Below are 24,572 nucleotides of genomic sequence, written 5' to 3'. Positions count from 1 at the left end.
AGCATACATGGTTTTCTGACATGGATTTTTCAACTTTCTACAATGTAACAACAATTCTTACCTTCCTTTCAATATTTCATTGATTGATTTCACCTTACCATTTTCAAGTGAAAGCTTACCTATGCTTGAAAGTGAAAGCTTACATAATTACTACTCACTCAACTCAAAACCAAACCAAACTTTACCAAATTTTCCACCTCAAAATCATGACAACACTACCAAACTTGATCCTAAAACCACATCTGCTAAACTTAAACATTAAAGGTTAAGAATAAAGGTCCCCTTCATTTCAAGAATCTTTCTTTTGCTTTTCCTTGTGTCACAAAACCACACCTTCTCTTTAATAAAGACATTTTTCAAGGAACAAAAAAAATAAATGGATCAAAGAAAAATTAACAAGTCATTTATGAGTGAGAATCATGAAATGACAGAAGAAAACAGCGTGAGTTTTGGTCTTTTCTTCACTTTCTGATTATTTTTGGATTTTTTTCATTATGGTGACCTATGGTAGTTCTTGAGGTGTATAAGTTTTTGTTTTATGCTTTGCAGGTTTTTTTTCTGCATGTGCTTGAAGGCTTCAAGTTTGAGAGGATTTCAATGGTTTTTTAGGATATAACAAACAAAAAAAAACACTATGGCTTCTGTGTTTCTTGTGTTGGTAACTTTTTTACTCTCTTTAAACTATTCGCAGCAACTTCAATCTTCAAACTCTCAAACCCTTTTGAGAATTCAACAGCTTTTGAACTTTCCTTCTTCTTTAAGAAGTTGGAAAAACTCCACAGATTTTTGCAACACAGATTCAAACTCTTCACTCACTGTTGTATGCTATGAAGATACTATAACTCAACTTCATATAATAGGTGAAGGAAAATCTCAAACTCTGTCGAAAAATTTCTCAATTGATTCATTTGTTACTACATTAGTAAAGCTTCCAAGTCTGAAAGTCCTCACATTGGTTTCTCTTGGTATATGGGGTCCGTTACCGGGTAAAATCGCTCGTCTTTCGTCGTTGGAAATAGTTAACATGAGTTCGAATCATCTCTACGGTTCGATCCCTATCGAACTTTCATCGCTTTCGAATCTTCAAACACTCATTCTTGACAACAACATGTTTTCTGGTGTGCTTCCTATTTGGATTGACTTGCTTTCGGGCTTAACTGTGTTGAGTTTGAAGAACAATTTGTTCAATGGAACGTTGCCGAATTCGGTTAGTAACTTGGATAATTTGAGAGTTCTTTCGCTTTCTCATAATAAATTTTATGGTGTAGTACCTGATTTGAGTCACTTGAGAAATCTTCAAGTACTTGAATTGGATGATAATGCTTTTGGACCTCAATTTCCAAAGCTTGGTCACAAATTGGTTACTATAGTGCTAAGAAATAACATGTTCAGGTCTGGTATTCCTGCTGATGTGAGCTCGTATTATCAGCTCAGGCGATTTGATATCTCATCGAATACATTTATCGGGCCATTTCAAACAGCATTGTTGTCACTCCCTTCTATCGCTTACATCAACATCTCTCAGAACAAATTAACCGGAATGCTTTTCGAGAATGTTTCCTGCAATTCCGAGCTTGAAGTTGTTGATTTATCGTCGAATCTCTTGACGGGGAGCTTACCGAAATGTCTAGTTTCAAATTCTAGTGATAGGACTGTTTCGTATGCTAGAAATTGTCTCGAGACAACGAATCAAAATCAGCAGCCACCGCCTTTTTGCCACACCGAGGCCTTAGCTGTGGGAGTATTACCTGAAAGAAAGAAGCAGAAGCAAGTATCAAAGGTAGTTCTTACCCTTGGTATAGTAGGTGGAACTCTTGGAGGAGTAGCAGTTTTTTTGCTGATTTTGTTTATTGTTAGAAGAGGAAAATCTAGAAGCAAAACGAAGAAGAATCCTCCAACAAGACTAATATCGGAGAATGCAGCTTCCGGATACACCTCTAAGTTGCTTTCTGATGCAAGTAATCTTCTATCTTTCTTAAACATGTTCTTGCTCACTTTCTGTGGTAAATACAGATTCATAAACATTTATTTTTCTGTGTACATAAAGGATATATATCTCAAACAAAGAAATTCGGAGCACTTGGCCTGCCAAATTATAAGAGTTTTTCATTGGAAGAGATCGAGGCAGCTACAAACAACTTCGACACGGCTTCTTTCATAGGTGAAGATTCTTATGGAGAGGTATGTCACTGCCACATTGTCGCAATCACAAATCATGTTTTATATAAGAAATATTTCTTTGAATCGTGCGCTTTAGTGAATGTGTTCTTCTTACATGTCTCAGATGTACAAAGGTCAGCTGAAGAATGGATCCTTTGTTGTTATTAGATGTATCAAAATGAAAAAAAGATACAGCACTCAGAACTTCATGCAGCACATGGAACTTATCTCGAAACTTAGGCACTGTCATTTGGTTAGCGCTCTCGGACACTGCTTCGAATGTTCTTTAGAAGATTCAAGTGTTAGCAGAATATTTCTCGTATTTGAATACATACCAAATGGCACACTCAGGAGCTGGACATCTGGTATAATACTTTCTGAGATTGAAGTTTGAGACAACAATGTTATTTTTGTTATCCTTTGTCCTAAATAATTGTTACTGTCGTGTATTTTTGACAGACGGGCACACTGGAAAATCTCTGAATTGGACGCAACGCATAGGAGCAGCAATTGGAGTAGCAAAGGGAATTCAATTTTTGCATACAGGAATTGTCCCTGGTGTATATTCAAACAAACTCAAAATTGAGGATGTTTTATTGGATCACAATCTTGTTGCGAAAATCAGAAGTTATAACTTGCCTTTGTTATCTAACATTGGAAAGGTAAGAAAATAATAATTATGAATTTTGTTGTTTTGTTTTATGATGATAAAAGGTACCGATTCATCTTGATCAATCCTTGCAGGTTCGACGTGGAAACTCTTCCAATGGATTCAAACATTCTAGTATCAATAAAAGGTGTGTGGCTATAGAAATTTATAAACATTCTCTGTTACTGAAAAACAGAACTCAACTCATCATATTGTAATTTTACATGCCATATGATATTTATGTATGCATGCTTGTTTCTAAATTGTAATGAATAATGAGTTTTGTAGTGGAAAGCATGAAGATAAATGTGACATATATGACTTTGGAGTAATATTACTGGAAATCATTCTAGGAAGGACAATAAAGACAACAAATGATGCAGAAGCTTTTAAGGAACTGGTAATAACAAGAGCTCTGACTCATTTCCTAGGATTTTATTATACAGACATATCAGTATAATTTTTTGCAATTCTGAGGGCAGTTGCAAGCAAGCTTAGGAGCAGACGAGGACGCTCGAAGAAGCATTGTTGATCAAGCAATTCGCAAGGCGTGCTTGGAACAATCATTGAAGACAATGATGGAGATATGTGTGAGGTGTCTTATTAAAGAACCTGCAGAAAGACCCTCCATAGAAGATGTTTTGTGGAATTTACAGTTTGCTGCTCAAGTACAGGATGCTTGGAGAGGTGATTCTCAAAGTAGTGAGGGGTCGCCAGGTTCTCCTCAAAGAACGGCCTTCCGTTAGCGTTAATCTAGATATTTTTCTTCTTTTTCTAAAATTTGTATATTTCACTATAAAGCTGAAAAGATCAATGGCTGCAGAATTAAGGTTTATAGTTTGCAGGCTCGGATTAATACAGCTTTACAAGTTCTTTCTTCATGCTGTAACATCTGTGCACAAAAAATGTTGAGCTTTATAATGAAAATTATGTATATGTTTAATGGAACCTTGCAGAATTCGAAATGTTAAGTTCTTTCTAAATAAATGGCCTATAATATTCTTTTTCTTTACACAATAATACTCGTGTTAACAATAGTTGTGTCACAAGGGGTTGTATAAAATTGAATTAGACTCTCCTTTGGTAATGATTTTCCTATATATTCATTTCACTACACACAACCATTAAAACTGAAATGTGTTTACAAGACCTATGCCAAGCTCATCTGCAAGCTCATCCGAAACAGGCAGAAGAGTCAAGACAGCAAGAAAAATAGCAACCGCCACAAAACTCTGTCTCCATGTTCCAACTTCTGTCACATCGTCTAAGCATGGTTTCTCCGGTGACATCTGACAAAACATCGGTTACTTGTAAATAATTGGAAATAAAACTGTGTAAGTATCATGAAAATGCAAAATAAGAATAGTACCTGCGCAAATATAGCAAAACATCCCCAAGCAAGGGAAAGAGGTCCGCCGAGCTGTTGAAAAGAGAGAAGTGGTAAAGAAAAAGTAACTTACATTTCAATGAAAAAAAGTGACTTTTTTTTATAATATTAAATCAAGAATATAACTGAAAAATTACCGAAAGACTGATAAGTCACAACACTATGCTACCAAATCATGTTATGGTTAAACTTTAACATGAACATGTAGTTGAATAAAAATATGCATCTTGTGTAACCTAAGCAAAAAGATTAGACATACCACTCCCAACCCTAGCAGTAAATAAGTGGTCAAACTAAAGACCCCTTGTGCACATTTTCCAAAAGCACCCTGCAAGAACATGTAATAAAACGAATGTTACAAATTTCATTTGTGAAAAATAAAAGACATCAATTCATGAATGAGAATATTTATGTGAAAAACAAAAACCTTCCAATGAATTGTTTCTACCCGTCATACAGGCAAAGCGTACAACTCCATATTGATAATTACTAAATGCTCTATTTTCTACACTATCTACTTTATGCTTTGAACTTTACAGCATTTTAAGGAAGTAATTCAAAAAAACTGCATCTTCCAATAAAAAGCTATATATCTGTCCAATCCATACCGTCAAAATTAGCTGATACTTGACCATACTATTTTATTTTAACGCATAATATATTTTGTAAAATAAAGTAAGATTGCATATTTACTGAATGACCAATTTGTCTAAAATTTGATGACAATCAAGATAGTATCATATCAAGCCTTTCATATGCCAAGTAAATATTAAGTCTACCTAAAGCAATGTAGTTTACCTGCACAGACCTGCCACCATCAAGGCACCCCGCTGGAAGCATGTTAAAAGCTTGGATGGTTAAACCACACCTGCAAATCAATAAATAAAAAATTTGTAAGCATACTACGGAATAATGAATAATTAAGAGTGTTAAGAACCACAATTTTGAGGAATCATTTGATTTATAAATGAAAGTGCTCGAGTTTAAGAAGGAAAAGTTAAATACCATCCTGCAATCACGAGAGGATGAATTGAAACTGTTGCAGCATGAATTGCTCTGCACATTGACAATAGCAGTGTATCAAAGTTAATTGTGGCCAAAACATAAAGTATGAATACTGATTAATTCTAGTTTATGCACCTAAAAAGATGGGCTGTAATTGTTTCATACCACTTCAAAACATCTTGGTCTAGAAAACTCTCCATAGATAATGATTCACTAGAGTATGTTAACTATATTTAGGTAAAATTGTATTCTAACTCCATAAAAAGAATGGAAGGGAGGGACATACGCATAACCAAGAGTCGCTCTACTGATCAAACCAAGTAGCAAGGAACCTTGAAACAGCGTGCTAGGAACTTGCACCAAATCTCCAGCTGCATCTGGATTTGATGAAAGAAGAAGACCAACGGCAAACATTGAAAATGATAACACACTACCAGCAAAGGGACCCGCAAGTGATATGTCTACTTGTGTACTTCTATCAGGAAGGACGGACTTAAACTACAGCACACAACCATCGATCAGCATTTAGATGCATACTAAAACACATAATCGGACTTCAGTCTAACTAACATGTTTTAGCATGTGTCCTATTTAATAGGGAAAAATAGAAACTTCAAAGATACTACTGATGACTCACAGTATACAAACATGTTGTATTTACAGGTTCCTTTATAGAAAAAATACTTCCAAATCTCTGTACAAATATTATATAAATAGGGCCACAAATTACAGAAGCACGTGGTTGTGATTGCTTCAAGTTCAGACTGTAGTTGCCGGTTCAATGCAAAAGTGACTGGCTGGAGAAATTAGATAATCTAACCTGAGTAATAGCACCAAAGCTGCCAAGTGTGATATGGGGAATGAAGAAAGGAATGCCTAATTTTACTCGTTTGGGAAACGCAGCTAAAAAGTGTCCAACTTCCTGCATATACCCATATCCATTAGGTATAAATTTAAATTTTAATGTATACAAAAGTTCGAGAAGCGAAAAAGAGGAGTTGACGGAATTGAGTAAAAAAGTGTGGCAAGAAAGTTAGACAATATAAATAAATAAATAAGTGAAGTATGAATCTGAAAAATCAGCACATATGGCAGGTATTTCTACTTGTACAACATTAATTTTAGAGCAAAAACTATAAACAAACACGAAAAAAAACAGTACATATGAATTCTTACATGAAATAAAAGAACCCCCAAGACACCATATGCTACAGGTAAAGCTGAGTCAACAAATGGATATAGCAGCTCCATATCCGGGACTTGCGTATAGTTAGGATCTTTCAAGAATTTCACAAGTTCTAGGGGAAGTCTGCTGATCTGACATTGGCAGAAGAAGATGGTAACTTGTAAGACATTGAAGCAATCAATGACATTTATATAGACTATAGTTGTTTACAAACTGCCAAGAGTCCCACATTGGATATCGTCTGAACAATGTGTTTATAAGTGAGGTTAGTCCTCTTGGCCGTACAAACCAGATTTGTAAGGTTGAGTTAGGCTCAAGACAAACAATCACCAATCACAAGATGGCGTTCAAATAGTATTGATAACCAGTCTACCTGAGATGCAATTCCTAGCTCCACTGAGGTACCAATGGTGAGAAAAAACAACAAAGATGCAATGACATATTCCCAAAGTGTGGTTCCCTTGGGCTCAAAAACCTCCTTCAGTGCCAAACCAAAGCTAACACGTGGACCACCCCGTGGATCATAACTGTCTGACTCAGGTTCCTCCAGCATAAAAAGCCTGTACTTATCACCAATGGCCTCAACTAGCCGATTTTGGAGTATGGAAAACACATCCTCTCTCTTTCCCCTTAAATTTCCGATGAAAAGAACGCCTTCTCCATATTCCCCAAAAGGCTCCTCTCTGGTCACCCAAAAGGTGGAATAACCAAAAAGCTTATCCTTAATTAGCTTTACATCAGCAGGATCAACCTTCTCAGGTTCAAGGAGTTCCATGAGTTTGAAAGAATCAAGTATTGCTTCGTTGTATACAGATTCAAGTGAGTACAGAGATGACTGAAAAGGTAAAACGATAACATGAACAATTTTCACACATAAAAATGCAACATAACACAATAATCAGTAGCTTTTCAATACAAGTGCATCATTAAAAGTTGTTGATCAGTGAGGTTTCAGCACATGTACAACATTAAAATTTACAAAATTTGTTTAAAGCTATGTAGCAAAGAAATAAAACATTGGTAGCAACAAAAGCATACAATAATAATTGAATGAATTAAAGAAGAAAAAAAACAAAAAAAGTACCATTTGAGAAACGGAAGGAGTGGTTGATTTATCTTCATCAGGCGAAGTGGTGGTTACATTGGGTTTAGAATCATTATTGTTACCAGTTTCCCCTTCAGCATCAACACCGTCTTTATTGTTAATCGAAAAACACCTAAACCTATCGAAACCAACGTGCTTCAAGTTTCCCCATTGGGATACATGTGAATTGAGACGGTGGCAGTGGATTTTGTTCCTGAAGGAGCGGCGAACCGGGTTGAAGCGGAAGTCGGAGTTTAGAGGCAATAAAGTGCAACTCGATAGAGTCGCCATTTTTGGAGCGGGGAAAGAAAGAAGTGAACGACGTTGCGTAACAAGGTATGAATGGAACACTGACTCCACAGGACACACTCTCCTCTGAGCCTCTATGTTTGGTTTGGTTGGATATCTAAAGAACGGAACACGACAACATCAAAACGGAACTGGTTTTATTCATTTGGATATTTTCATTTTAGTTTCATTCTTATTCCCATTATTTTAAAACTCAATTTTTTAATTCTTCTATTTCACAATTTTAAATTTTGACAATCCACCACCATTGCAATCCATCCACCGCCATCTCTAAAATCTCTTCACACAACACACATGTTTGCATCTCATAAAAAATAGAAGTAGAAATATATGAGATCGATTCGGCCGATGACTCTAGATTAAGGCAGAAGTCAATATTCCAATTTATGAACACACATGCAAGAAGACGAAGAAGTATGGAGTATGGCGCGGTCGGACATCTTTCACAATATTTCCAACCACAATTGTTGGATAATTCGTCTTTCTTTCACGCATATCAAATGGATATAGAATAACCAATTAAGCATATCAAATGGATATAGAATAACCAATTACTAATATGTTTTGGTGTGATGCGGATATGATTTTAGATTACGAGTATTATTTTGGTGATGTTGTATTTTTGGACACTTAATAGTGTTCTAACCATGGGAATAGACCAATTACTCTTTTTGTGGCTTCAACCATTATAGGAGTTTGATAATTTTTGATGCAGCCTTATTGTATGACAAGACAATTGAGTCGCTTAAATGGTTGTTTGATACATTCTTGCAAACGCATAACAACAATAAATCAAGGAATGTATTCGCTTATCAAGATCAAGCAATGGTCATAGCATTTGTTGCACCGATGCCTGAGACTCAATGTGGATTATGTATTTGGCACTTATTGCAAAATGGAATTGAACACCCTGGAAACTTGATGAAGGGATGAAGTTTTTCGTAAGAGATTTTTAAAAATGCATGTATGGTATTGACATTGAAGCGGATTTTGAAGTAGCTTGTATCAACTTGATCAATTAGTGTTAATGAAAATAACTTGATCAAGTCATTTTATGCTATAAAAAAAGAAATGGGGTTCATGTTATATGAACAAAGCATTAACACTTGGCATGTGAAGTACTCAAATCAGTGAAATTATGAATGCTCACTTCAAATCTTATATGAAACTGAATGTGAGTATTATACAGTTCTTTAAACATTTTGAACAAGTTATTGAAGAGAAGAGAGAAAATGAATTTAGGTGTAAGTATGAGTTATCAGATAAGCTTATAAGATTAATATAGGAGATTTCACCAATTCTAAAATAAATGGGAAACACGCACACACACAGTATTTGAGTTATTTCAAAGTGAATTTAGGCCATTTTTAGCTTTATCGATATCAGAGACAAACGAGTCTCGCACTTTATGTAAATATGAAATTTTTATGGAGAATCAAGAAAGATATTGGAAAGTGTCGTTTGACTGTGCTTCAATTTCCATTACTTGTAGTTGTAGAAAACTTGAGACTGTTGGCATACTTTACTCGCATGCATTGAAAGTGCTTGAAGAAAATAATGTTAAGAGCATTCTCCATGAGTATATTTTAATGAGGTGAACAAGACAATCTCATTATGGCATCATGTAATATTCTAGGGGAAAAGAGGATGGAGTCGATCCAAAGTTATCTAGGACACAAATGTTCAGACATGTTATTTGTAAATTCATAAAGGTGATAGGACCTGTAGATCTCATGCACACGAAAATAATTGAACTTCAGTCATAAGACAACGAAAATGACAATCATAGCCATGATAACCCAACATTTCCAAGTTATAATGTATTTTGAGTTGTTCGGAAAGATGGACCTAGAGAGAGGAAGCTTACATACATATCAAGGCTCGAGTTGATGGTATCAGTGGGCTAAGGAAAGGACATTTGCACAGTCAACTCATAGTTCCTCATCGTTCGTTGCAAGAATGTCTACAATTGCATAAAGTTACGACTAAATCACACACACACACTAAAAACATATTTTCATGCCTATTTTTATTAAATAAATTATCCATAAAAATATTTTGAAGTGGTGTAAGTTAAATTAGGAATTGTCTGAATAATTTTGGATAAAATTTGTATTGTCCAATAGATTGGTACTTATGCCCAACCGATTGGGTCAATGTAAAAGTTATCCTCAACCGTTTAGGACAGTGTCTTAATGAACGACAATGGATATATAGATTTTCCTTCCTTTTTAAACATCCTAAATGATTAACTTTAGGTCTTCCAATCGATTGGAGGAAGATGTTAATCAATTGACACATTAATTTTGGCCCAAAAACTTTTCCTTTTTTGTGTCACCCTCTAGTCTATCAATAGAAGATTCTTCCTTCGTAATTTCACATCCAGAATCAAGAACACTTTATCTCACACATCATTATCTCTTTAAAAATATTTTTCAATTTTGTCTAACTTATGTTTAGTCGTTGCGCTTTCGAGAATGTTCTTTTATTTAATGAGGAATTTTTTGTAATTTTGAAAGTGTAGTATTGTAAATTCACAACTTTTTTATCTTGGTTGAATAAATTATCCGTAAAGGATTTGTTTTATTTGAGTTTGAAGTTAAACCTTTTAAAAGATTTGTTTGGGGATTTAGTTACTAAGTCTTCGATTCGGTTCGAAAGCTCAGCCCCTTCAAGAGCTTTCTTTGGTCGAGATCATCCTGGTATAAAATCTCAATTGGTTTATAGTTATCATGGTAAAAAAACTCGGTTCGATTCATAAGCTCAGCCCGGTTAAAAACTTGATAAGGTTGGAGATAAGCCCAGTATAAAATCTCATAAGTGTGTGGCCAGGATGTCAAAACATCGGTTTAGTTTGTGAATTCAACCCAATTTAAAAGGTGACTTAAGTTTGATATAAGCTCGTGTAAAACCTTGATTTAGCTTGGATACTAACCGCTTCGATTTTCTGTTTGGAAATAATACTAATTGCTTTAATCCTCTGCTTGGAAGGAAGATTCATTTCTTCTTTCCGTTGTTCGCTATTTGGTTTGAAGTTAGCCAAAAAGTACATTTTTCTTGTATAATGGGGTTCGAGAGTTCAACATACTAAAAACTCTTGAGATTTACTGAATCTCAAGAAAAAAATCTCAGGGAGAGGATTAGGTCTTTTATTTTTTACTGAACCTCTATAATTCTCAGTGTTATCTTATATCTCTTCACCCGTTACTTTCCGCATTTTATTTTTCGTTGATAATTTCTAAAATTCTTTTGAAATGAATTTGAACTCTAAAACTGGTTCTAAAAGTTTTTCAAACTATAATTTTTCTGAAACCCACAATTCACACTCCCTCTTATGAGTGGATTCACATGTCTCACAAATGACATCAAAGTCTAACTCCTGTTTAAGGACTAATCGCCAATGGAGAAATATGATTTTAAACACATTTTTAAACAATAGATCTTTCCTAAATACATCCCCATCATTCAATGATGCTAGGTTTTAAATATGGAAAGTGTCGTACCCTTATTTTTTTCCCTCATCATTTCATCCATTAATGCATTTGCATATTTGTTCAATCATTTATGCATTCACTACCACAAAATAGACTTTTCGTCACACTAAACTACAACGGTCTGACTGTTAACCGTGGAAATACCTCATTTTTTGACGTGATTTATTTATTTATATTTAAGAAAATACATTGCACTACGGTAAAATAATAAACCATGATTATACATTTATGGAGTGACAATGTTCGAATCCCAGCTCCAACAACTTTCTACTTTTTCGTTACAATTAATATTGTCCTTATAATTATAATATATAATTAAAATTAAAATATCTATCACAATAGTTAATGTGAATCATTGTGAAAGTAATCACATTTCATCATGATTTTTTAATACAATCATGGTGAAATTGTTTACTCATATATAATATAAGCAAATTAGCTCTCGCTCCATGACAATATCACTATATCTATCACAACAAAACCCTAGCACACATTTTCTCTTTTCTTATTCGTCATTAGCTTTCACTTTATACGTAAAGGTATTCCTCTTCTTCCTTGTTCTTTCTTTTTCGTCTATGTTGTTTTTATGTTTCACGTGATTTTTACATGACTTTCTTCTTGTTCAAGAGTTTGTTTTGTTTTTGTGTTGTATGTTGTTGTTGTTGTTTTATGTTATTGTATATTGTTGTTTTCATGTTTAGATTTCAGATCATTCTCTCAACATAAATAATGGGAGCAACAAACTTATCCACGAGAGTCAGATTACGAAGGAGGTTATTGATATGGTGGAGTTATGGTTAAATATAGCCAAGGAAGCTGGATCTGTTAGGAATCATATTATTGTTGTTAAACTATCTGATGGAATAAACTATAAGAATATTCTTTTCAAGAATCTTAACACTGAAAAGATGAAGAAGGTATAAGCTATTATGAATGACCTAATGCATATGGATGTAACTGATTCTGAATCAGATGAAGACCTTGAGAATTACACGAATTCAAGTAGGCATGAAGACTGAAGGTTTTTTTTATGTTTTAAATTTTTTTTCTTGGTTGTTGTTGTTGCTTGTTATGTTAACAATTTACTTCTGGTTGTTGTTGCTTGTTATATTACAATGTTAATGATAGTTATGTTGTGGTTGTTGTTGCTTGTTATGTTACAATGTACTACTTATTAATGTTACAGTGTATTGCTATTTGGGTTAACAATATACTGTTGGTTATTATTGTTTGTTATGTTACGATGTTAATTCTAATTTATGTTTTCAAAATAGGTTAACATTCGGAAAGTTGTTTATATTTCAAATTTTGGTTCAAGAGAACTCGGATTATGGATGTGATTCATAAATGATTCTTTTTGCTATGGAGAAACAACAAAAGAAGTATGAAAGAGTTTTAGAAGCTTCATCCGCCTTGTACTTTTTCTCCATGGCAACACAAAGTAGATAAACTTCAGATCATTCCACGTCTTTTTTTATAAAATGTATGTTGTTGTCGTTTTGTTGATGTATGTTGTTGTTGAGTTTATTATAATGTATGTTGATTGTTTCTTTCACTCACCCTTCATTGAACATGCATTTATTTAAAGTATTTAGAAAATAATAATTCAAAAATTAAGTTATATTTGAAATGCAACTTAGATCAAACATGTGTTTTCGAATTGCATCCATCTCGTAATTCATCTATATCACTCTTTAACATGTAGAACTTTGTTTATTGCCACAGGTTTTCAGAGCAACAGTTCGTTATCTATTAATTTATATTACAAAACATCAAATTTATTGAGAAATTGGATCATCTTTATTGTTGTCATCATAATAATCTTCATCATTGATTCAAATAATGATGATGATGACGATGATGATACCGAATTAGTAAACATATTGGTGTTTTGCAAAATAAAATAGGAATGAATCGTTGCTTTGAAGAATTTGGGGCATTAAATCAAATACTACGTGTTAAGAAGCAAGAGATGACTTACGGTATGAATGCAATTTGAAAAGTAGTTGTTCGTTTAAGTTATTTTTCAAGAATAATTTAATTTTTCAAATTATCATCTTCTACAAGCAATTTGTATATTTTATAATAAACTCATGTGTTTTTCACAATGATTATCTTTTGTAACTATGGTGAAATATTAATTATATTCCAAATAAATTATTGTTGTTGGGCTTCAAACCCATGACCCACATATATATCACACCGGTTGTTTAATATAACAATTGTGATAGGTAGCGTCTACCTAGCTTATAACCACGATGACATGCCCATTGTGAAAACCACCATACATACAATCACACACTACCTAACAACGGACATCCAACTGTCATTATATGTGTTTCACAATCGTCATTATATGTGTTTTTCGTAGTAGTGATTAATCTACGTTAAAAGTCAACCAAGAGTTAACTGCTGACCATTTTGAAACTAATTTGTCCGAGCAATTATTTAAAATTATTTCAGGCACAAAAGTTGTCATGCACTGCTCATAATGCAAGAGTATAACTCATAATGCGAGGGATTGTTCAGTAATTTCAATAACTTATGATCTGATTGTTATAATCAATGTATTATTTTTTTATTAAACATAATAGTTGTTATTGTACAATTTGTAGGGTACAAAAAATGCGTCATTTGAACAAAATGTTGAGTTGGAGTCAACGTCGTTAACTGATTCTTTAAGCCAGATTGAGAAGGTATTATATGATTGTTTTTTTTGGTATAATGTATAATATGTTTTATTAAATATATTGTGTTATTATTTATATTAAAATAATATATATTTTTTTAAAACAAAAAAAGAAAAGAAAAACAAGTTGCAATGGTGAAGAAAGTGTGCAAAAGAAATGTTCAGATCCATAAAATATCATGACGTTAATGTGACAACGACAACACATATGGATGCTACTAGCATAAGCAGACAATTCCCTCAAATGTATGGACTTCAACCTTTGATGCATGTGGTACATTAGATAATTCATCCAACGCATGTACAACCCATATACCCAATATACATAATGAATGTTAGGGAAAATTCAAAGTTGTGCTTCGATCAACAACAACAAGTGATGAAACATGTTGGCCATGATTGAGTATTTTAGTGTATATATAATTTGATACAAATGTGAATGCAATTTTGTTTTTTAAATTGAATGTTATTTGCGCCCCTAATTTTAACGTATGATGTATGTGTTATTGGTGCCTCACAAAATTGATGTGGTATGTGTTATTTGTGAAGATGGCTCGTTGAAGTTTATTTACTAACTGCACCCCTCATAAGTTGGGCTAATGGTGAACGTAAGTTGTTTTTTTTAACAAAGTGACGCTGACTATTTTTTAGGAACATTTAGAAATTAACATAATCCCCAAGAAATGAATTTTTTGTTGTTGTTTTATGGATGAACTAGACCTGTTAATGGCTTCAATGGTGAAAGGATGTTTTTTTTTAATAAAGTGGTGTTGCCTCTTTGATTTTGAATTAATGTGATTGTATTTTTTTAAAGAAATTGGTGGTTTGTGATGTTGAATTAGGAAAAAAAAGAATAGTATAGTCAAATGTAAAGAAGAGACTGGCCCAATACTCATCAGCTTAGATTCAGAGGTTGAAGTGTTTGATGATTTAACTAATTCCATTGGTGAACAAGAATGGGCTAAAGTGGTTGATGGAGGCAACATGCTCGTAAGGATAACTACACCCATCAAACTTCGTCAAAGAGGGAGGCTTGAACCCTTTAAGGACACACATTTCCTATATTTTCGTCTGAAAGTGGTATAGGGTCTAGCATTTCAATCTCATTTTGAGGGGTTAGTCGAATGTTGGCTTTGTTGGATGTCGAGGATGCAAGCTTTGATTTTGGCGCCACAGTTCGTCCATGGCGATGCGAATCTCTGCCAGGGCGTTGACATCATTGTTATCTCTTGTGTCTTTCAGTGTGGGATACTGTGCTCTCTTAGCAACCATGATTAAGAACAATTAAACCTAAGATGGTAATGAAAGGTGTGACCCAAGTCAGTTTTACTAAGGTCACCCGATGGAAACCACTGTACTTGTCAAAATTTAGAGGATTGTATGGTACTCCTAAAATAGTAAGGGTGCCTAGAGGCCTTAGTATTTTCTGGTAGGTTATGGTTTGTCCGCGGCAGCGAGAAACCCTATGTGGTGGTGTTTTGGTTATGGAAAGAGGAAAGTCATATGAGGTGAGAAACTATGTGTTTATGTGTTATTCTGGATATATTATGATTTGTCCCTCTTCAAACCTAAGGTTGAGATATTTATAGAGGTGTTTAAACCTAAGATTCAGGAAAACTCTAAGAAGTGGTAATCGTTCTCCCTTGATTGAGAGAGGTTGTTTGCATCTTATTTTCTATGAGGCACGTGGCTTGACTTCACACATATATTTAGGGTTTTGGTAAACGATATTATCCATGTATTCCCCTTAGGGCGAGCCCCCGTGTCTCGTAAAGGGATGTCCTGAGTGACACCTCATGGGAAAACGCTCAACGAAGGATATATATCGCCCTATTTTGGACCAGTATAAATACATCAATATAAAATAATTATTATAAATTAGAATTAAAATGTGATATTTTATATACTTAAAAAATGTCAAGTCAAATACAAAATAAAGTTTAACAATCGTGAAAACAGGTTGAAAACAACTCATAACAATGTCAAAGATGTTTTCATAAGTTCTTTAAATCAAATTATCTCACAAAATTTAACTACCAACTAAAATCTTATTAGTCACTGACAACAAATTTCTAATCTCATTGATATTTTATTTTGTTAGTTTATTTAAATATTAGTTAAAGTTCTTATTTAAATATGTTTAAATAAAATAAATTCGTAAACATACAAGCAACCTAATATATGGGTGTTCATGGGTGCGAGTCGATCCACAAACCTGCTGACCCAAATCGAACCAACTCATAAATTATCTAAAAACTCATTCATTTACGAGTATATCCAACCCAACCCTTAACAATCCATATAATTTTGATTTGGGTATCAGGTTTAACTTATCCAACTCGCGGACCCGTTGATTCAACCTATTGATGTGACTTTAATAATTTTTTTTTAAAATGAAAATATAAAATGAATATCTCACTAATAACCATAATTTATTTTAATTTTAATTTTATTTTTCATCAATAATACTATTAGACCAATGAATTTTCGTAATTATAAGATAAAATATTGTTTCTTATTTTCTTTTGTATCATTTTCAACTCATGTATTGTATAGAAATAACATGTTTTGTTGAATTTTTTATATTATTATCAAGTGTTATATCATGTTGATGAATTTTATTAGATATTATATGATGTGTTTCATCAAATTTGAGTGTTATAAATAAGAATAATTGTATTGAGTTGTGTTATATCTTTTTAACCCGACAAAAAGAATTATAAAAAATATTTTATATTTGAAACACAATCCAAAAAATCAATTCAATCCATAATTTATTTTATATTTTATTAAAAGTCGAATTATACCGAATCCAATCCAACTTAACTCCTTTACCCCCTAGACTAACCATATACTTGAAAAAGCCGAACTTAAGCATAAAAAAAGAAAAAGGTTTAACTTAGTCTGATTTTTTAAGCAGACCAAATTTAAATTTGATAATAAATTTCTTTATATTTATAAAAAAGCTTCGAAAGGAATTATGTTAACAATAGGCCGCGTAAGAAAAGGAAAGTAAATTAAAACACTTGCCTTAAATAAACGCGACGCTGCGTAAAAATTAATTAACAAATGGTCGGTCGCGCATATATATATATATCCGTAATGATGAGCTGGAACCAAAAAAATCAAATCAAATCGATGGCAAGAAGCGCGGGTCGATTCACCTTCACACGGTGCTTCTTCTACTTCTCTCTCAACCTACTTTTCTTCTTCTTCATTTCTTCACTCGCCCACGATGAACAAACCCTAACCACTCTCAAAGGTAACAATTCTCTTCTCAATGCCTACTTTTTATGTTCTTTCTAGACCAATTCCATTTCGGTATCTTAGGGTTTATAACTAAATTTGCCTTGCGGTTATGTTCATTCTCTTTGCATTTGGAAATGATTTCAGCTTTTTGTAATTGCAGGTGTTGATATTGAAAAACCAGTTTTGGATGTATCTCCTTCCTTACCTTTGGGGAACTCTGATACTGAAGGTGTTAAAAATAAAAACATTAAGCTATGTGAGCGTGTTCAAGTTTCTGGCATCTCGAGATTGAACCTCCGAAGCTATGCTAATTCATATCATATTACTCTGGCTCCATCTGTTGCCATTCCAGAAAGATTGCATACCAAAATTAAGATTTGTTTTCACAAGTAAGTGCATAACATCTCTTTTAGTTTTGATTTGTAGTGAATTTTGTCAAGATTGCTATTTATTGTTTACAATGTCTGTGCAGGAATAATACTCTTGGATGGTGTCAGTGTGAAAAGGATGAATGGAGGGGTGTACAGAAGGGGGTCTGGAGTGCAGTTATGTCACCTTACGAGACTAGATATGTTGATGTCAAGATTGATCGGGAAATACTGGGTTCAGTTACAGTTGCACTCGAAGAAGGTAAACGGGGAAGAATTCTATTGTTCTCTGTTGCTGTGAATTTTTAAACTTTCAATGCTAATTTGTAAAAAACTGTGCAGGTTTTCAGCAATGGCGTCTCATTAGTCTTGCTGCTGGATTGATAATGTTGCTGTTGGCTCCAATTATTAGCAGTTGGGTTCCGTTTTATTACAGCAGTTCAATGGCCATTGGAATCTTTCTTGTCGTTATAATCATTCTTTTTCAGGTATATGATCAATTACTTTTGTATTATTTATGGATTTCGTCTTTTCTCCATAGCTTCCAATTTTTCTAACTCATTTCTTATGAATGTGGCAGGGCATGAAATTTTTGCCAACAGGAAGAAAAAATATCTTTTACCTTGCTATATATGGATCAGTGGTGAGTTTGTTTTAGTTTTGACTGATGTTGATTTGCAGCTCTTCATGTTTCAAGCTCATACTATTACAACTCTTAACATTACTATTGTGATCTGTTTCAGCTTGGAGCTGGGTCATTCCTTTTGCATCAATTCTCTATGATTGTCAATTCAATTCTTCAAAGTTTTGGGTTGAGTGAAGAGATGCACAATCCGGTTAGTATCTCTGTCTATTTATCTTTTAGCTAACTTGTTGCTATTTTTTTAATGGTGTGTCTTACAGATATAATTCATGCTAAACTGCTTGAGATATATTATGCACACACCTGGCTACCATTAGTTGGTTTTTTCTTCAGATCGATACTTTTACAATCAGTTTGTCACTCTTTTAAGTTTTGTCCACCATGTGATCTTTGAAGTATAATAAAGTTCTCTTCGGATTAAAAACAATTTTTGTGCGGTCAGCAGAAAATAGCTGCGCTAAGGAGGTGGGAATGACTTCCTCCTTCTGCATGTTATTTAATTTTGTGGAATAAACTCGACATTTCTACCACGTGTACTGTTTCCCTGATGTTTGCTCTAATGATGATATGCATTGTCAACTGTCTTAGTTCATATGGGATTTGACTTGTCAACCAGACAGCAACTCTTTTTCATGAAATACTTTACCTCTATGATTTGCAGGTTGCCCTTTTTGTACTACTGGGTATCATCTTGGCTGGAGCTGCTTTAGGCTACTGGATTGTCAGGAGATTTGTTATTTCAAAAGAAGACGGTACTGTGGATGCTGGGGTTGCTCAGTTTGTGAAATGGGCAATGCGCATTATTGGGGCTACCTTTGTTTTGCAGGTTTGCATTTGTGTTTACACTAAATGAAATGCAATGCAGTATTGCTTGATATAATTTTTCCTGTCACATGAGACAGATATTGCTAGGTCACTTGGATCATAATAGAATTAACCGTAGATCATAATATTATTAGTTGTCCATAACAATAGAATAATAAAACAAGTATAGTTTTTCCTGTCACATGAGACAGATATTGCTAGGTCACTTGGATCAGAATAAACTTAACTGTAGATCATAATAAATATTGCTAATTATCTTTCATTTAAAAAAATGTATGCATTAATCGAATGAAGTTTAAAAAACTGACATATATTGGTAACGGTAACTAATCTGAAAGTCGCATAACTTGGTAATATTTTTGATGAAGTTGCATGGGGTGGTACAAATTTTTGTTTATTTATTTGATTGTATTGTGAAGTTGCCCCCTATTTATTCAATGTTTTTTGTTTATGTATCAGAGCACTCTTGATACTCCTCTCGCATTTGGAGCCTTAATCTCTTGTGGAGTTGTTTGCCAAATTGGTTCTTTAATAAAATTACTTCATGGATGGTAAGTATTACTTTTCTCCAGCTTTATTAAGCAATGCAATTTTGTTCTGCATTATAGCCATTTTTGGTTTGTTAGAAATGGTTTTCATGGTAATAGTGACATGCTACTAAGGGATTTTGAATGTTTTCATGAATTGGTGTGTTTTGCTTTTGTAGAATTTAAAGCACTGAATGGAATTTTAGGAAATAGTAATGGTTAATATAATTTTATATTATAACAATTTTTTCATTTTTATATAATATTATATGCTGGTTTTTTTACTGTCTAGGACTCTCATAAAAGTGTGAAACATTACCTGTGTTCTTTTTTTTGTCCTTTTGTCTTTATCCATCAAAGATCATTCATTCAAGTAATTCAATGCCTCAAGTTGTTGACTTCAAACTATGTTATTGTAATTTATGCAGGTATGAAACTTCAGGGAATGATGATTATTCGCTGAACTGGGCGAGAGGAACTCCCAGTCGTGCAGAATTCCTTAGCAAGTCACCTCCTAAAGGAAAAATGTGGAATAGCCCTAAAAGTGGCTCTAATGGAAAAATGTGGAACAACCCTAAAAGGACGTCCTGGTCTGACTCTCCTGTGAGAGGTATGTCTTTCCAACCTTGTTGATATGTGATAATGATTACTGCATGTTATTAGCCAAGCAAGATTTCACCTTTTCAGTCAATGGAGCAATATTTTCAGAAATAAGTAGATAAAATAATATGAACTTTGGCTAAGGGAGATATCGCTGGCCCGTGTTTATGTATTAAGCTTCTGTAGTGTTAATTCACTTGCAGTAAAATGCCATGAATATGCTGTCTAACTCATTTTGTCTGTTTTAGGTATTGTTTCACCCTCTTCTGGGTTTTCGACACAAACTTCTGGGACTCAATTAGGGACAAATTATTATTCAACCTTCCACAAGACGGGCAACAGGAAGAAGTTCACTAAGGAAGAGTGGGATGACTTCACCAGAGACTCCACCAAGCAAGCTTTAGCTGAATGGGCAGCATCTCCAGAATTCACTGATTGGATCATTGAACACGCGGATCGGATAAAACTGCTTCCGAGCGAGAGTTCGGATGAGATATTGGGGAGTGAATCAGATTCCACAGAAGGAGGAAGTGGAAGTGGAAATGGATTTCGATTTTTTAGTTGGCAGTGAGTTGATACAAATAAGAATGTAGTAACTAGCAGAAATGATTTTTTTTTATTCATAGGGTTAGGTAACAATAACAATTAAGAGTGTAATTTTGGTAGGAAGTCACATTCCCTTACTAACAACTAACATGTAGATAGTATTTATTAGTTTGCCTGAATTTTCCAAACTGAAAGCATGAGAAATCATGCCAATTCTTTTACTATTGGACCTGTTTTTGTTACTTCTCTTGTAGTACCATTTGTCAATTTGTAATAGTTTCGAATATTGCACTCCTACTGGATTTCAATACTGTACCCACGATTTACTAGCATTTGACAACATGCTAAACATATTTACGAGAAGACACATACACGTGGCATTGCTGGTCCTTACAACAATGATCAGTTGGAAATAAAATTATATATATAAACTGGCCAATATTATATTAGATCATATACGGAACTTTTGGAGTTTTTTATCTGCCACCCCATTTTAAATTTTACACATTTCAGTTTTTTTTATATTTTCAACAATGCTTATGTTATAACTAACCACAAAAATTGATTTCTCTTTTTAAAAAAAAATCCACTGAATCTAAAAATCTAAATTTTTGATGGTTAAAATGAAATTTATGATACGATTTTTTTTTAAATTGCTGAAATTTTGTATCGGGAATATTAGAATTTCCGTAATATTTTGGGTAAATATATGTAATTATATTGAAATTTTGTGAAATTATCAAGATAAAATATTGACAATTCTGATAAATTTTTAAAAATTTCAAAATTTATTAAAAAATGTCAAATTTTCTGGATATTAGAATTTTCGTCTTAAAAAAAATGGTTGTATAGAATAATGTTTCGCTTGTGAGGTTTTGAACCGGAATGCTCGTCAATGGATTATTGTGAACTTCCATAGACGCTGTAAGCTTACTTTTCATCCTGTTTTAGATTTAAATATTTTTTTCGTCGGTATATTATTGATAATTTAGTCTTTATATGATGTAAAGGACAGATATTTCAATCCCGATCTGAAATATTAGTGTCATACCCCAAAATTTATCATACTCTTTTCATTTTTCATATGGCTCATGACCTTTACCTCACTTATACATTCATGCCATATTCATCCATATCATTCATTCACATTAACATTTTAAAAAGAAACATAATTGATTCAAAGGTCTTTTGTTATTTATGACTAACATGGAATCAAACCTATGAATCTTAGTGATACAATTCATGGAATATGGTCATTGGTCACTACGGATTGCATCATGGTATTGATCTTTGGAATCAAGTATCAGACATTGTTATTCAAGTTTCATTCAAGAAGATAATTGCATTTCAAAGTCAAGGCAAAGTTCAAAATTCAAAATCAAGTTTTGGGAGGGGAAACATGTTACTTACTAGAATACAAGCTACATTTCCTCATTTCAAGAGAAGCCACTCTCTTTTCAGAGATACATATATGATTCATTCAAAGTCCATTGCATTACAAAACCATCAATCCATTATAAAAGTTGCAAAACCAGATTCTTTACAAAAAAATATATTTTTGACCTATAGTCGACTTTGATCAACTGTTGACTTTTTGATCAACAGTTTACCAAAATCAATCACTAATCCTAACTCTGAATCCTACTTTTTCTTCGAGAAGCCATCCCATTTCATGGTCTTTTGTGTCCAAAGCCTTCCTCAAGTTTCACATGTTGTCCAAAATGTCTCCATAACACATGCCTTGATCAAGTACCCCATTCCTACAAATTACACACTTACGCAGTTAGAAAACACATACACATACACTCACCTAAACAAAATTATGTTCAATTAATTTTCAAAATCAAACCATTCATCCATTTTCCATTAGCAACACATTATTCATCACAACCGTTTCCAAAATACATACACACCACAATGTTCAACATGACCCACCACAACTAATCAATTGGCATATTTCGGTTTCAAGATTCAAGAGCAGTTCACAATATTTCTACCATTTTTAGCTAATCTCACATCAAAGTTCATTCACCACACCATTTTAAGCCATAGCACTAACATAAGCAAATAATAGTTCCATTCAAACAATTTCAATTAAACATCTTAGCAAAGAGCTCACTAACACATAACAATCACCAACCGTTTCTATGGAATTCAAATCTAGGTGTATAGGCAATCGAATTAAAGGTTTTCCAAGCTCAACCCAGCTGAGTTATCTTCAAACTAGCATGCTAACATTACCTTTTTAACTAACTTTTTTGAGCTAACTCGCTGATTTTTATAACAGACTAACAACCTCTTAAATCATTAAGCATTCCAATTAACTATCATTAAGCCACTCTCTTTTCATTTTTCTTTTTCTTTAATATTATTTTTAATTTCTTTTTTATTAATTCCTGTAAATTATTTTAGCTTTTTTAAAATACTTTTTGTTACTCTTTTCTCATATCTCTGTTTTACATGAGAAATACCTTGGAAAATAAACGCTTAGATAATTAGGTTTTAACCATTTAATCCATATTTTTTAGAAATAAGTAATGATATTTAGTGTTTAGAATTTAATTGATTGTTAGAAAATAAAGAACATGTCATATTCATATTAAATTTAAGCCGATAACACTTTGATTTCCTTAGGTTTTTTAGACTTAATAAAACTCATGTGTTGGTATACTTTGATTTCACATCTGATTGATTGATCAAAGTTATCTTTGATCAAGTAGTCCTTTGACACATGTTTGATTTCCCTATCCAATTAAGTGATCAAAAACCTCTTGATCATTTGATAGGATTAGTCATCTGTATTGACACTATGCTAGATCTTAACTCAAATTAAAAAAGGCTTTGAAAACACTAGAGATCAACATTGCCTCATCATTCAAGCACATAAAAAAGACTCTTCTGTCAACACTCATGGTACAAATTATGCGCCATGAGTCTTAAGTAACAGAGAAGAATGATAAGGATTATTGTTCTGAGTATCTTTGAGTACGGAGAGTAGGCCCCAGTTATTTAAATTATTCACTTTCGTTTATAGACTTTAGTAAAATCGAATAACTATCAAGTCTTCTTCCCCATATCCCACATCTTTCCACAGGACAACGCTACAACAGTCTTCACCCATTTTCTTTTGTTGTTCATATAAGACTAAAATCATTTTTATAAATAAATTTAAAAATATTTAAAAATACGATTTGAATTGTATGCCACGAGCCTTAAGAAGTGGAAAAGGAATGAGAGGGAGTATTCCTATCCTCATTCTGAATATCTTTGGATACAGTACGCTTGACCTAGTTGTTCAAAATATTCATATTCATTCATAGACTTTAGTACAATTTAAATCAAGACAATCTCTTCGAAACTAAAATCAATCACAATCCATCAAACTTAATTTTTTGCCTTAGGAAATTCCAAAACCTTTTCACAAAGGATATGCTACTTCCGTTCTACCGCAATGCAAACAACACTTAAGTCTCCCATGTGAGAGCATACAAGTAAATGTTTAACTGCTAGAATGCGATTCAAGCGCATCCATTCTACCGCAAATAAACAAATGCTTAAGTCTCTCATGCGCGAGTATACAAGCAACGTTTAACTGTTAGAACACGAATTTTAACATCGTTCAATAAAAACAACCAACACATCCATATTTTCTACCATGAACTATGAAACTCTGATTCTCATTGCACTATGAGAATACGTAAGGATGGGGGTATGAATCCTTGGAGATCACATTAATTATAAACCTATTTTTCCCATTCGGAAGTAACCTTTAGATAATAACACTCATTCGCGTAATGAACAATCAAAATGGTTCCTGCTGAGTACAACAGATGTGAGGATGCTATTACATT

At 33.4% G+C, this 24,572-nt stretch overlaps 3 protein-coding genes and 1 pseudogene across 3 annotated transcripts; 3 read left to right on the top strand and 1 right to left on the bottom strand.

Moving 5' to 3' along the window:
* Positions 1–3,757, top strand: LOC127126610 (probable inactive leucine-rich repeat receptor-like protein kinase At3g03770). The gene is made up of 8 exons (XM_051055562.1): positions 1–442; positions 550–1,958; positions 2,048–2,181; positions 2,285–2,525; positions 2,620–2,822; positions 2,905–2,957; positions 3,098–3,209; positions 3,292–3,757. Exons 2-8 carry the CDS (start codon positions 635–637, stop codon positions 3,553–3,555), a joined length of 2,331 nt encoding a protein of 776 aa, XP_050911519.1. The 5' UTR covers positions 1–442; positions 550–634; the 3' UTR covers positions 3,556–3,757.
* Positions 3,758–3,764: 7 nt separating this feature from the next.
* LOC127126612 (probable zinc metalloprotease EGY1, chloroplastic) lies at positions 3,765–7,926 on the bottom strand. Its single transcript, XM_051055563.1, has 10 exons — positions 7,472–7,926; positions 6,761–7,222; positions 6,378–6,518; positions 6,022–6,123; positions 5,488–5,699; positions 5,202–5,252; positions 4,995–5,064; positions 4,456–4,524; positions 4,179–4,229; positions 3,765–4,098 (listed from the first exon to the last, which is right to left on the bottom strand). The coding sequence occupies exons 1-10, from the start codon at positions 7,760–7,762 to the stop codon at positions 3,934–3,936; spliced, it is 1,614 nt and encodes a 537-aa protein (XP_050911520.1). The 5' UTR covers positions 7,763–7,926; the 3' UTR covers positions 3,765–3,933.
* A 97-nt stretch (positions 7,927–8,023) lies between these two features.
* LOC127130647 (protein FAR1-RELATED SEQUENCE 5-like) lies at positions 8,024–12,614 on the top strand (annotated as a pseudogene).
* A 4,400-nt stretch (positions 12,615–17,014) lies between these two features.
* LOC127126609 (uncharacterized) lies at positions 17,015–21,029 on the top strand. Its single transcript, XM_051055561.1, has 10 exons — positions 17,015–17,225; positions 17,373–17,601; positions 17,685–17,842; positions 17,923–18,068; positions 18,161–18,223; positions 18,324–18,416; positions 18,885–19,049; positions 19,508–19,599; positions 20,004–20,185; positions 20,424–21,029. Exons 1-10 carry the CDS (start codon positions 17,033–17,035, stop codon positions 20,744–20,746), a joined length of 1,644 nt encoding a protein of 547 aa, XP_050911518.1. The 5' UTR covers positions 17,015–17,032; the 3' UTR covers positions 20,747–21,029.
* The last annotated feature ends 3,543 nt before the right edge of the window (positions 21,030–24,572 follow it).

Source organism: Lathyrus oleraceus, chromosome 3 (assembly GCF_024323335.1).
Source record: "Lathyrus oleraceus cultivar Zhongwan6 chromosome 3, CAAS_Psat_ZW6_1.0, whole genome shotgun sequence".
Taxonomy (NCBI): domain Eukaryota; kingdom Viridiplantae; phylum Streptophyta; class Magnoliopsida; order Fabales; family Fabaceae; genus Lathyrus; species Lathyrus oleraceus.
This window is presented reverse-complemented; position numbering and strand designations above follow the sequence as displayed.

Coding starts and splice junctions, on each gene's coding strand:
- LOC127126610 (XM_051055562.1), top strand. CDS start 635: ATGGCTTCTGTGTTTCTTGTGTTGGTAACTTTTTTACTCTCTTTAAAC. Junction 2,526..2,619: donor ACTCAGGAGCTGGACATCTG/GTATAATACTTT, acceptor TATTTTTGACAG/ACGGGCACACTGGAAAATCT. Junction 2,823..2,904: donor TGTTATCTAACATTGGAAAG/GTAAGAAAATAA, acceptor CAATCCTTGCAG/GTTCGACGTGGAAACTCTTC.
- LOC127126612 (XM_051055563.1), bottom strand. CDS start 7,762: ATGGCGACTCTATCGAGTTGCACTTTATTGCCTCTAAACTCCGACTTC. Junction 6,124..6,377: donor TGGGGGTTCTTTTATTTCAT/GTAAGAATTCAT, acceptor GGGTATATGCAG/GAAGTTGGACACTTTTTAGC. Junction 5,700..6,021: donor GCTTTGGTGCTATTACTCAG/GTTAGATTATCT, acceptor TGTGTGCTGTAG/TTTAAGTCCGTCCTTCCTGA.
- LOC127126609 (XM_051055561.1), top strand. CDS start 17,033: ATGGTCGGTCGCGCATATATATATATATCCGTAATGATGAGCTGGAAC. Junction 18,417..18,884: donor GTGAAGAGATGCACAATCCG/GTTAGTATCTCT, acceptor TATGATTTGCAG/GTTGCCCTTTTTGTACTACT. Junction 19,600..20,003: donor ATAAAATTACTTCATGGATG/GTAAGTATTACT, acceptor TAATTTATGCAG/GTATGAAACTTCAGGGAATG.